Source organism: Caenorhabditis briggsae (genome assembly GCF_000004555.2).
Source record: "Caenorhabditis briggsae complete genome, chrX, whole genome shotgun sequence".
NCBI lineage: Eukaryota > Metazoa > Nematoda > Chromadorea > Rhabditida > Rhabditidae > Caenorhabditis > Caenorhabditis briggsae.
This window is the reverse complement of record NC_013491.2, coordinates 15,380,371-15,392,781: the sequence shown is the minus strand read 5'-3', so window position 1 is coordinate 15,392,781 and position 12,411 is coordinate 15,380,371. Positions and strand designations below refer to the sequence as shown.

The window sequence follows — 12,411 nt, the reverse complement described above, 5'->3', positions numbered from 1 at the left end:
CGCAAGACATTTTATGCGATTTTCCAGAAAATATTTCAAGCCGCATGAAATTCTGTTAATCTTTGCAGGTCTCGGTGCGCTAAGAAAAATAGAGTCCCACTAGATTCAACTATGAGAATTATAAATCCTAGGGATTTGGGCATCACTTTAGTTTGCGTTCTGGGTCCAAAATCTCAAATTTGAGAACTGAAGTCGTTAGAAACTAACAGACTTAATTGGGATAAGTACTATTCTTATCGAGTACAGTTTTGTCAAAATTTGCTATCAACCTGTAGTAGAAGAACTGTCAACTTTGACTAAAGTCCCTTCGGTTGCTGTGAAAGCTAACAAAAACAGTTTAACTGACAAAATGTTTATGGAATAGTGTTGAATGTTTCTTCAGTGGACCAATGTTTGGTATCTTACTTAGGACAGAAGTAATATTGGCTCTAAGTTGATTAGGAGGCACTTTTTAAGCAGGCGTCACGATAAACTTGCTGATTGAAGAAACGGATACCGGGAGGGTTCTAAACTTTGTTTCCAAAGAAAGTCTGGAACCCACGCCACCTTGAATCTTTCTGTATCCGTAAAATGACTCATTTTTACCTTTCCCACTCTCAATTACTTGGAAGAGGTCAAAAATTGTATACTCCGATTACGAAATGGGAGGGCACGGAGCAGGTGACAATTATTATTGTTGGTGGTGGTTCACCTACAAAATCGAGCTAATCCAGAGAACAGGTGCTTTTTGCTTACGAAAAAGTGGATGAATTGTGTGCTCCGAGCCTCGATACTAGCCAAAAATCTGCTGACTTACTAAAAGGAAAGGCATGAAATTCCTATCAGAAATGTATGCAGATTAAAAGATAAAGGGAATATAAACGAGAATGCCAAATAAAAGGAATTAGAGGAACAAAAAGAAAAAGGATAAGAGAGAAAATGTTTAGCCGGGGAAATGAAGAAAAAGAAGAAAAGAAGGGGATAAGTCAAAAGAAAATATGAGTCTTTGAAAAATGTTAGTCATTATGGGACGCCTTTGATTGCATTAGAAGAGAGAAAGATGGGTTAGAGCAAGAGACGGGCTAGATTGGTTTTTTTTGAAAAAGAAAAAAGATGGCAAGCCGCTTCCAAAGTGGGATAATGGATATTCAAACAGGGATACTGTAGTTAGTGGGAATGAAAGATCGCAAAAAAGATCAGAGGCATGTTGCCCGAAGAGAAAGAAGAGGAGAAAAAAAAGAAACGATCGTTGATATGGAAATTCGGTTTTTTGTGATGAAAAAAGAGAAACTGAATATGAATATACATATCAGTTTTGTGGAGAGTGATACATTTCATGACAATCAATCTTTTCTGGAACACAGCATGGCTTTCCACGTCACAATTCGTTCTGAAGGTTGTAAATCAAACTTTCAAACGTCGCATCTAGAAAAATAGCTGACAGGAGAGGGAAAATTGCGCAACGGACAGACAAAATGCGGTTTCAATCGAGTCGTAGTCGTAAATTTTGCGAACCAACGATAAAACCAATGTGCCGCAAAAAAGCAGGCCAGAATACGAGGAGGGTCTGCGAGAGGAGGTTGGAAGAAAGTCGAGGATAATTATACCTCGCCTTCTTTCCGTTAGACTTCAACGGAAAGAACCGCCGGCACCAGCAGAAGGGGAAAAAATGCACACGGAAAGAGAGAAGAAGATGGAGAACGAGACGTGTGTGTGGCAGGAGACTTTTGGAAATGCATCCCCGAGAAAGGCAAAAGTGGAAACGTTGGAAGTCACTCACTCTGTCATATTCGAGGAGATTTGACTCTTGTGTCTTGAAAAATTGAAAATTGAAAATTGAAAACGAAATGGAACGCAGCCAGTAGGGGTGGGAAGGTGAAGCGAAAATGAGAATGCAGAGATTTGAGGGCATATACACACACAGAAACACACAAACGGCAAAAAAAAATCTACGGAAGTGAGAGAGGAAACAAAAGCGAGGAAGGGGAAATGGCGAAAAATGAGAAAGGAAGAATGAAGATAATCGAAAATTGAAACAAATTGTGTGAGGTTGCACTAGAAGCTTCCATGAATTATTTATCGACTTATCATTTTGATGGTGCAACTGGGAGACGAAGAAATAAATAACCGACACAAACAAGAAACAGTACGCCAACCACATCAACAAAATTTGTGATGAAATAGTCATATTTCTTGTATGTACGAGAGGGAAAGAGCAAATACAACCAGATGGAAAACATATTAGAATTTCAAAATGACTTCTGAGAATTTTAAATTTTTTTTTGAAACAATTTGTGAAGTGAAATAGAAACGGAATCTGATAATGTCGTCGGCGCGATGTTCTAGTTACTGAAGCATGATGTTCTAGCCTTTTTCAGAATTAGATTTTTTTTTCAAAATTAGAAGGTGTCTCATGATCTTCAGATTTTATGACCACTTTTTTAAATATCTTCCACAGAAACCGAGGAAATTTGGTTCAAACTAATAGTTAGGGAGGTGATTTTGCAAAGGTCATCCGCTTGCCTAAAATGCTTCTCAATTCGCGTAAACCGATGGGAATTTTTGATATTTCAAGTTCCATTTTCAAGTGCTGAAAGTAATCTCAAAATTGGAACTGTCTGGGAAAATGGAAAGACACGTTTTCGAGTTTAGGAGTGGCTTATTAGGTGATAACATGATTTCAAAACTTTGCTTTTCTGAACAATAAATGTTTTGAATGATTGATTTTTGGGCTTATTTCCTTAAAGTTGCGGGAACTTTTCCGGCATAAAGAAAAATTGCTCATCAAAGCCTAATCAAAAAATTCAAAAAGGTGTTCACAGAATCCAGATACCGGGAAACTTGTACCAGAAGGGCATCTGTAATAGAAAGGACCTCCGCTTATGACATATTAGGCGCGTGACAATGTTTTTTTGTAAATTGGCATTCACAAAACTAAAAAAGAGCATGAAATATCACAATTGAAAAAAAATGACTGCAAGGAAGAAGCGGTAGGGAATGAATCATGAAAAAAAAATTACTTCGGTTAAATGGAGTCATGGCTAGGCAGTTTTGATAACATGGTTAGGCAGTTTCGAATTGGTTCTTGGTGTTCTTCTTGACGTTCTTTTTCCGTCCCGTTGAATTAGAATCGGCTTCTTCCGGAGTAACTGGAATTGTATCCTGGCGTTGGATATTTTGAAGAGCGGCTTGTACCATCTATTGAACTGGAAAATTCGCACCGCTCATGGCTCCTCCTATCTTGATTCCGCCGAACATTTACATTGGGAACGGGACGATGATGGTGCTGGTGTTCTCGGAGCTGAAATGTAACGTAAGTTAGTTTGCGTCTTTTTCCTTAATATAGGCAGCTTCATAATGCCCTGTGATCTTTATTACAAAAATAAATTGGTCTTATTATACTTATCTGTACGCGTTTAGAGTATGAAAGTAAAGAAGCTGCATGGCACCCTCGAAATGACGGTAGCGGCTTCCTCAAGAGCGGCAGATGCTCTCGGTTCTTCTTCGGCAGCGATAATCTGCAATTAATTGGTGTGGATTATATACAGCGTAATAGTTGCAATTGAACAATTATATCGTCTTACCTTTGCTCCAGCATCACGGCTGGTCTCAGCCTCGGCAGCCATTGCGCGTTGCATCGAAACAGTTGAGTAACGTCGATACTGTTCTCTGATAAACCTGGTCAATATCGTTCTCTGTCGTTTAATTGTTCTGAATTTGAGCAAAATTGTGGATAGTGTGACTGTAACCTTCAAATGAATAATAATTGGTATCAGACCTTTCAAAATTGTTTAAGAAAAGGGTCACAAAGCTTAGAAACTTCACTACTCTATGATTGGCCGTTTTAATGCCTGAAATTGGCGCATTGTAAAGATATCTTCAAAGGAAGAAACAGAAAAAAGTTTAAACTTGAACATAACAATAAATTTTGCTACGATACGGGTCATGGAAAAACTCAGATTCAAGACTATTCAGTAAAACTTAATTCGACCACTTGTTTGAATTTTTGAAAACAATGATCTGATAATTGGAGCAGATTGAGTCTGATATTTCATACAAGTCGTGTGAGAGAATTCGTGAATGTTCCGAAGAAAGCGCATTACATATTGAATGCATCACAGAAAAATGATGTTTGTGTGCTTCAAGACTTCAGATACTGTACTACTTCTGATAGAAGCTCACACAAGCCGGCAACACGAATCTAAATTATCTCGATTTCGACAAAAAAAAACCTAAAATGTGTTAACCAGTAAAGTGTTTATCATAATATTACCTATTATCTACCAGTTGACAAAATTTTGATATCTTTCACCGTAATCGAGATATTTGAGCTCAAAGTTGGCGGTTGAGTGGGCATTTATTAGAGGAAATGTGGTTTGTACAAAAAATCTTTTTAAATTCCGAAAAAGATCGAAAAGATGACCGTTTCTCTGAACTACTAAAATCAACGTGACACTAAATGTAATATTCCTTGTTTCCAAAGTGGGAACACTTGTGATGGTACTTAAAATGCGTTGTTTTTCGTGAAACTATTTCATTGAAAGTCGTGGATTATTTCGTTTGCAATGTTGTTCGAACTTTCTGTTGCAGTTTTTTTCATCGAACTTTCTGTTGCAGTTTCGGATTAAATTTTTGCTGTTATTTTAATTCAAGAGTACTTAGATCTCTTGAAATTTTGAGCTTAAAGGAGGCGAGACAGCAAAAATTTCGGGGGCAGTTCGGGGGGCCGAAATCGCGCCGCGCTTATGTAGACCATCGGTCGTCAGGCGCCTTTGCGCCCCCGTAGCTCAGCCGGTAGCGGCGCTGTACCCCTGAGCTGCCTGTCATGAGTTCAACCCCTCATGGGGGTTCTCTATGCAAAAAAACAGGAAAACTTTTTTTTGTGTCTGGCCTCCTTTAATTTTCATTTCTCGATACTTGGTTTGAACCTTTTTATTGAGTTGTTTTTTTTTCTACGTACTATGTCGAAAATAATGCAAAAGCTCAATCTTCCTGTTATTGTCTTCTTATTGCTTGCTGTTTGCCTACTTTCCAGCATATTCATCACCTTTGTTTTTTGTTTTTTTCACCTGCGTTATCTTATATAACAAAATTATTCCCAAGTGTAAGTCGGGTCCAAATTTCCTCCAGTCTATTAACATTGTAGAGTACCTTTTTCTTTTTGTTATTCGTTTTCCGAATCATTTTTTTTTGAATATCTGTGAAGGCTGAAAAACCTTTTTTCTCTATTATTTCTTTTGTAAAGTCTCATTTTTCTGGTTGGTATTAGGTTGTTCAAAAAGTCTTTGACACTTTTTCTCAAGTGGTGTTTTCTTCAATTAAAATAAGAATCAATGAGAAATGTATTTGCCATTAGAGTTCTCAACTTCTTGCCAGTGCAACAAAAGTTGGGTGATTCCATTTGCTTAGAGCTCTGGCGATTTGCGGGCGAAAAATGGATCCAAAAATTTTTTGATATCCTTCCGATCATGGAATTTCTTTCTAGAAAAACGGTTTTGGAAAAATCGAAAAAGATGGTAATTAGTTAGTTCGAGATGAGAAGTGCACGGTGGGCAAGAAAGAATTTTGATTCCTACAGGCTCAAGCTTACCGCGGGTTTTCGAAGATTTGTGTGGTATTTCGTTGTCGTAACAAAGTTTCAATACCGTGCCCTTTGGTAGGGGAGAGCGATGAGCATAAATACCACTTTCTATTTGAAAGCCGTAAAGTCAGAGTTAATCATATCTTACTCTGGAAGCAGCTTGCGAGATATTATTCCAGCACTGCCTAACCAAATCGAAAAAATCTGATTTTTTCTTGAAGCTTCCCTTTTTTTCCTTGGTGCAGAGAGAAAGTGACAGGTCACATCGTACCTTTTTCTGAAATCCCGTCAAAATGTATGAAAAGATTCGACCGACTCGCTGAACTCCTTCCGTTTGGTGAACATTATTGGATATCAATGTATTAGGATGGTGGACTGACAAAGATACTGCACGTGAAATAGTTCGGGGCTCTTTCTTCAGTAACATCGAAATATCGTCATTCATACTGAGACTAGGGAGTTTCGATATTGGTGGTTGTTCTAGATTATAGCTCTCTTCTCCGAATATTTTGAACCAAAACTTAATGACGGTCCAAGAGATGGTGCCTGCGCCTAACTCTTCGGATCTCGTTCGCCAGGGTTCGTTGCTCTAGAGACCCTGGAGAAACACAGACAAAACACTCCTTTGAGTATGTGCCGTTGATCGAGCTGGTTCTCGGCCATTACACTGTTTAAGGGAAATTTTTTACAGTGCCTGGAACATGCAATGTGTGACGTCAATATATATGAAAACAGAATTGGAAAAAAAATCCAAAATAGGATAAGCGACATAGAGCGAAGTAAAAGTGTCAAAGACTTATTGAACAACCTGATATATTCAGTTATATAGTTTATGCCAAGCCTTTCTATTTCACAGTTTTTCAGACAACCAAAATTCCAGGATTGTTAATTTTAATCGTCGTCGAATTTTTTCAAAAGTCGAAAACGGAATATATATCATTCGTGTATTTACCAAAGTTAGCTATTTCTTGGTTTTTTTCTTTCTCAATTTCCTAATCATATTTTCTTGTGTTTTTGCATTTCGTTTCATTTTTTTTTTGACCGATTGGTTTTTTCCCTACGACATAACATGAAATTGCAAAACGGGAAATGTCCCAGACTCCAGGAAACCCACAAAAAGCTCTGAAGTCATTGGTATTAATCTGTCAACTACGATAAGTTGAATGACAAGACACCCCCAGCTCATTTTGAGTGATTTATGAGTCTATGCAGCAAGAATTTGCTCGAGTTGATCATTCGAATAAAATCATGACTAACGAGTCGCTAATTTAGTTTCCGTCAGTCATTTTGCTCTTGGTTTTTCACTTGGACTGATTGTTAGATTAGCAGTAATTCAGTTTTTTAGAAGACGTCTAAGAGCACGTGTTGCTACGATAACTCGTTGTTTTACGGGTGCAAATCATTTTAGTAGTAGACAGAATGAACAGATTTTTGTTGCTAAATTTTTTTGTTATAAAAAGTGTCATTTCTTTGTAAAAACATGAAAAAACCAGAGAACACAGTGCTAACTAACTTTTGGCTTTTGTAATAAATTCTTCAGAATCCAGTATCATTTTTTCCCAAGAATCAGATTTCTGATCATTTTCTTGTACCGTTTTATTGGTATCATGGGTTTATTAATAAAAAGAATTACATTATTCATAACGTATAATATATCAAGTTAACAATGTAAATTGAAAAGAAAATTTTACTTAGAACTCATTCACTTTTGATTTTTTTTTTCTGTGAAGCATTTTGTATTTAACAAGAGGTTAACATCACTTTACATAGCACTTTTTTCAGGTAACAATGTCTGAAAACCAAAAGTTGCCTCCAATTGGGTATGTGCGGAATGAGGATCTCTTCGTTATCACCTACATCTATGTAATTTTTGGTAAATTCCATTGAAAACTTTGTGTGTTCGAAAACTCATGATTAAGGTGCTATAACCCTGTTTCTGAACATCCCACTGGCAATATATCTTCTAAAAACTACAAACAAGAACCAGAAAGAGCTTATTGTAATTATCGCTTTAGCTCTAAGTGATACAACTTGTGCAGGGCAGTTTCTTGCAATGGGAATCTATCGCTTTCTGGTCTGGTTCAACGGTAATTGACTTTTCTTGAGTTTCAAAAAATATTTGAAAATTTAGATGTGTTCTTCATCACTCAAGCTGCGTGCAATCGAAATGTGATAGTGGCATCTTATCAAATATGCATTCAGGTGAGCAATTTTCAAGCAATACAGTCAATAAATTATACAAAAACTTGTTTTCTAGTTAGTTTTGACCATTTTCAGAAGTCTGAATCTCGACTGTCAAGTGTCTAATCACTTTGAAAATTTTGGGCAGTGTGAATCCGGCATAGGTTGAAAACTGTGCATTTAGATATTTTTTTTGAAAATTCCTAGTTTTTCAGATTCTTGCCAATTTCTAGAAGACACTTTTTTCACATTTTCAGTACAAAAACAGACCAACGATCGTGTCTTTCAAATATCGGCAAATATCTGAAAATCTAGGAATTTTCAATAAATTCTGTGAATGCAAAGTTTTCAATCTATATCTGTTTTACACTGCCCAGAATTTTCAAAGTGATCCACAACTTGGCAGCCATGCTCCAGAAGTCTGAAAATGGTTAAAATGGCCAAAAATCAACTTGAAAACATTTTTTCATATCGTATTGACCGGTATCCTACATTTTCAGTACATTTTTTAGCTTATTTTCAGATGGATAACTATTTCACATTAGCGATTTCTTTCGATCGATTGTTTGCTGTGCTATTCCCAGTTAGATATAACAAATGTGGACCTGGATACACCTTTTTCTTGATAACATGTTTGTGACAATTAATTTATCCAATACATTTTTCTTTTCTTTACAGCCCCAATAACTGCTTCTCTCATTGGATACGGTGCACATCTCTTGGTGATATCATTGTCAGACCCAAAATTTGTTGACGAAATCTGCTTTAATTTTCTGGTACGTAAACTAAATCTCATTTCCTCGTGGCGAACAGAAATCATTTTCAGGTTATACTACCTGGTTTTCGGGATTATATGGCTTTCCTCCGGATGTTCTGTGTTCTGATCCCGACCCTCATTTATTTCTTCATCTATATTCGAATGAAATTCGTAAGTGAATTGCTATGCTTATGTGTTTGTAACGCAAGTAACGAAATTTTCAGAAGTTTCAGAGATACGGCAATTCAAATGCAGTGCTCAGCAAAGGAATGAAACATTTAACCAAGACAGTTGGTGAGCGTTAAAACTCAGATATACAAAAAAAATCCGAAATTTAGCATACATCACTCTGGCCTCGGTATTCCTTGTACTCATTCCTGAAATCTGGTGGTATTTTCGTTTGTTCGGAGGCATGGATGCCAGTTTTTACTTCATGTTTATCCTTCTGAAGGTAAAACTGCTTCCAACTAAATCATGTTATTTTTTCTTCAGAAAATTGTCACATTCTTCATTCACACGATCCGACATCGAGAACTGATGAAACACGTCGAAAAGATTCTACCAAAAAAATTCTCAAAAATGATCCATTTAGACACACAATCCCAATCAGTAGTTTCCAAAGTCAAAGTTCTCAGAGAAGTTTCTCATCCCATGACAACTAGTATGCGGTGACTTTGAATGCAAATTACTGAATCAGAAATCAGTTTGCATTTGTTTATGTGTCATTCAAGTTCTGATCGACTCTAATCTAATTCTTCTGTCGTTTCGATGATATTAAATAAATATGATAAATAAAATCCTATAGTGTATTTATTCAGAAGTGCTGAAACTTGTTGGATTTCAAAACCAGGGAGAATCTTGTGAATGTTTTCCAACTGTCTTTCGTAAAACAAACGAATGAGTTGATTTTGATTTCCTGTTGCATCTCCGGCTTGGATATTTAACGAGAAATCCTCTAAAACACAATTAAGATACTTAAAAAGATTCTAAAATTCAAGCCAAAGCAAAAAACAAGCACTCAACTCTGAATACTTATTCAAGTTATTTGAAGCTAAACAGCTGAGTGTCATTACTTAGGTACACAGAACCTTTAGATGGGGTTGTGATGTACAAACGCCATCATAATCAGCGGTAGCTCCCGCTTTCCGTCCTCTTGCTTTGGATCTACCAGCCTCGTATTCCTCAAAATCTTGAACTGCTTCTTTCACTAATCTGTCACCTAGTCATTCTTGCCAGCTGCCTTTCGCTGTCAAATCTAAAACCAAAACCAATATTTGCATAACCACGGTTCAGAAAATCAAGTTGATGGTGAGTACTCAGTGAGACTGAAAAAACTGACTTTATTGTGCTAATTGAAATAAAATCCTTACCATTGGTAGTATTCAAACAGTGAATAAATTTGTTGACTCTAGAAGCTTGCTTCGTTTATTAAAGGCGTTCTTGCCTCGTGAATACGTTAAATACCTTATCCGGAGGCTAATTTATCCCTGAAAACACACTGTGCATTAAATATACTTATCTGAAGAGCTGAAATGAAAATGGAGGCCTTCGGCATCTTCCCATAAACTGTTTTACACAATTCTTCAGTGAAACAGAAAAAAAACAGTTATTATTTAAAACAGATAGTCATAGCCACGCCACTTTGGTCAATAAGACGATTCAAGGCCGGCTAGAACTGTTCCGCAGCGCTTTTTTCAAATTTGATGTTGAGATTTGTCACAATTCGATTTTTGAGTTGGAGAACACTACCTGTCAAATCGCACGATGAACTCCAATTGCCTGGAACTCTGCACCGTTGTCGCTCTAATTTGCATTGTCAATGTTTTTTTCATATATTTTCTTCATATATTTTTTATTTTTTCTCTTCTCTTCTCTTGGTTCGAAACTGAAAAAAATCAATTTAACCCAACTTATTTTTGAAAATTCATTCAAATCTTGCACTTTTAGTTTAAGAACAAATCGTCCCTCCATTTTTCCTAGTTTATTTCAGAAGAAACAAAAGAGAACAGATGACGTTGCGAGAAATAGTACTTGGTTTGTAGAGATGCAGACTCAAACGACACTTCGCTCTCCCGGTCGCGCGCGGTTTACCGTAAATCGACACTATTTTTTGAGAGCTGAAACAGGTTTAACGATCAGTTCGAGCTTATTAGACGAATTTTCATAGTTGTTCTTATCGAAATTCGGGAAAACCGGTATTGGAAACCTATCGATTGCTGTTTATTGCTGAAATATGCACTAATATACTTAAATTTCAGAATTTTTAGGTACAGAGCAAAAAATTATCGGTTTTCAAGGGTTTCACGAAGTTCTGCCTACTTTCGACAATAAAAATGGTGAGTAATTATCAAAGATATCATTTGTTACCAATATAATTTCGGTTTTGCCAGGTTGAAAGCTGAAAACAGGAAAAAACTGCTTCAATATGTTATTGGAGAACAATCGGCGTCAGCAACATGCATTGAGCCATTACATTCTGTCCTCGGACCGACAAGTTTTTAGAGCGATAGTAAGTGGAGTCGACGAGCCAATGCTGGATGTTGAATGCGAACCAAAAATTCTGATTATACCCTCATTTAGCATTATTCTTGGCATTCTCCAATCACTTGATGAAACTACCACTCTAGAAAGTATGAAATAAGTCAGTTTTTAGTGAGAGAATATCAACTCGTAACGGTGAAAGTGAACTTAAACTGTTTCAGATAGATCGAGGTTCAGCGTTCATACCATCTGCTGCTTTGTGTCCAATTCCGTGAGTAGTGATGACAATCGAACTCAGAAGTCGCCGGGAGAACGTTCATACCAAAGCCACGGCGAAGAAATCGATGTTCTGGCCACTCAATGAAAACTCTGCCAGAAATAGAACACAATTTGAACTGTTCTTGTGAGAAATTATTGTTTTTACACTGCAAAAGTTAACTTGAATTGTTTCAGGTAGGTCGAGGTACCGAATTCAAACTCTGGCTGCAATGCGCTTATTCGTGTTAAAGAAGTGACGATTGAAAATAAAAAGAATCGTAGGACGATGATGTTGGAAGACTGGGCAAGAAACTACGAGACTCCAGACCGAATCGTGTTGCTGCTGGAGCAGAAAAGCTCACTGATGTCGTTAAGAAGGAGTTTAACAGCTTCTGAGTGATTGAAGTTTTTGTGTGAAATGCCGCCAATCATCGCTCTGCCGTGACTGATTTCGCTCCCAAAGGTGGTCACAGTTTGCAACAAGAGCTTCTGTGGGTCAACAGTTCTGAAGAAAACCAAAAGGTAAAATATTTTCTTCATCAAGTTCAATATAGGATAGTGAACCTTTTTAGGGAGATCGCAACCTGGTCGTCAATCAAATGGGTCAGTGTAGAAAAGATTCGTAGAGGATGAAGACAAAGAAGCAGCCAAACAAGGGTTGTGTTAGATTAACGAAACTGAATTCAACGAAGATTGTGCTGGTACTGACAACTTTCGTTCTACAAAATTCCCACTCGCTCTATTGAACAGTTCTTGGTGAGAAATTATTGCTTTTACACTGCAAAAGTGAACTTGAACCGCTTCAGAAAGGTAGATGTGCCGAATTAAAATATGTCTGCGTTCTGATGATTTGCGTTAGAATCGTGACAACGAAACATTGAGAAGAATGAAAAAACAAAAAGGACTGGGTCGTGTTGGTGTAACGGATCGTATTCCTGCTAGCTGTCGCTGGGAGGAAAAACTTCGTGTCGGAGCAATTGAAGCTACTATGTGAAATTCTGCTAATCATCGCCGTGCCGCGTGAAAATTTGGCTCCCAAAGATAAACACAGCAATGTGAGAAGGCTGCCTGAGGCGGATAGTTTCGAACGAAAAATTCAAAAGGTAGGGACTTTGTTTTATCGAGCCAACACATGATGCTGTTTCTTTTTTTTTAGGTGGATTGCTAATTCCTC

General features: G+C 37.2%; 3 protein-coding genes across 3 annotated transcripts; 2 read left to right on the top strand and 1 right to left on the bottom strand.

Moving 5' to 3' along the window:
- Positions 1-3,395: 3,395 nt before the first annotated feature.
- Positions 3,396-3,605, bottom strand: CBG15558 (the record flags this gene model as incomplete). The annotated part of the gene is made up of 2 exons (XM_002645380.2): positions 3,396-3,497; positions 3,564-3,605. 2 exons carry the CDS (start codon positions 3,603-3,605, stop codon positions 3,396-3,398), a joined length of 144 nt encoding a protein of 47 aa, XP_002645426.2.
- Positions 3,606-7,348: 3,743 nt separating this feature from the next.
- CBG15559 lies at positions 7,349-9,170 on the top strand (the record flags this gene model as incomplete). Its single annotated transcript, XM_002645381.2, has 9 exons — positions 7,349-7,433; positions 7,480-7,647; positions 7,692-7,762; positions 8,265-8,373; positions 8,420-8,517; positions 8,568-8,669; positions 8,723-8,792; positions 8,837-8,949; positions 8,991-9,170. 9 exons carry the CDS (start codon positions 7,349-7,351, stop codon positions 9,168-9,170), a joined length of 996 nt encoding a protein of 331 aa, XP_002645427.2.
- Positions 9,171-10,507: 1,337 nt separating this feature from the next.
- On the top strand, positions 10,508-11,494 carry CBG27929 (the record flags this gene model as incomplete). The annotated part of the gene is made up of 2 exons (XM_045240214.1): positions 10,508-10,532; positions 11,433-11,494. The coding sequence occupies 2 exons, from the start codon at positions 10,508-10,510 to the stop codon at positions 11,492-11,494; spliced, it is 87 nt and encodes a 28-aa protein (XP_045099661.1).
- Positions 11,495-12,411: the final 917 nt, after the last annotated feature.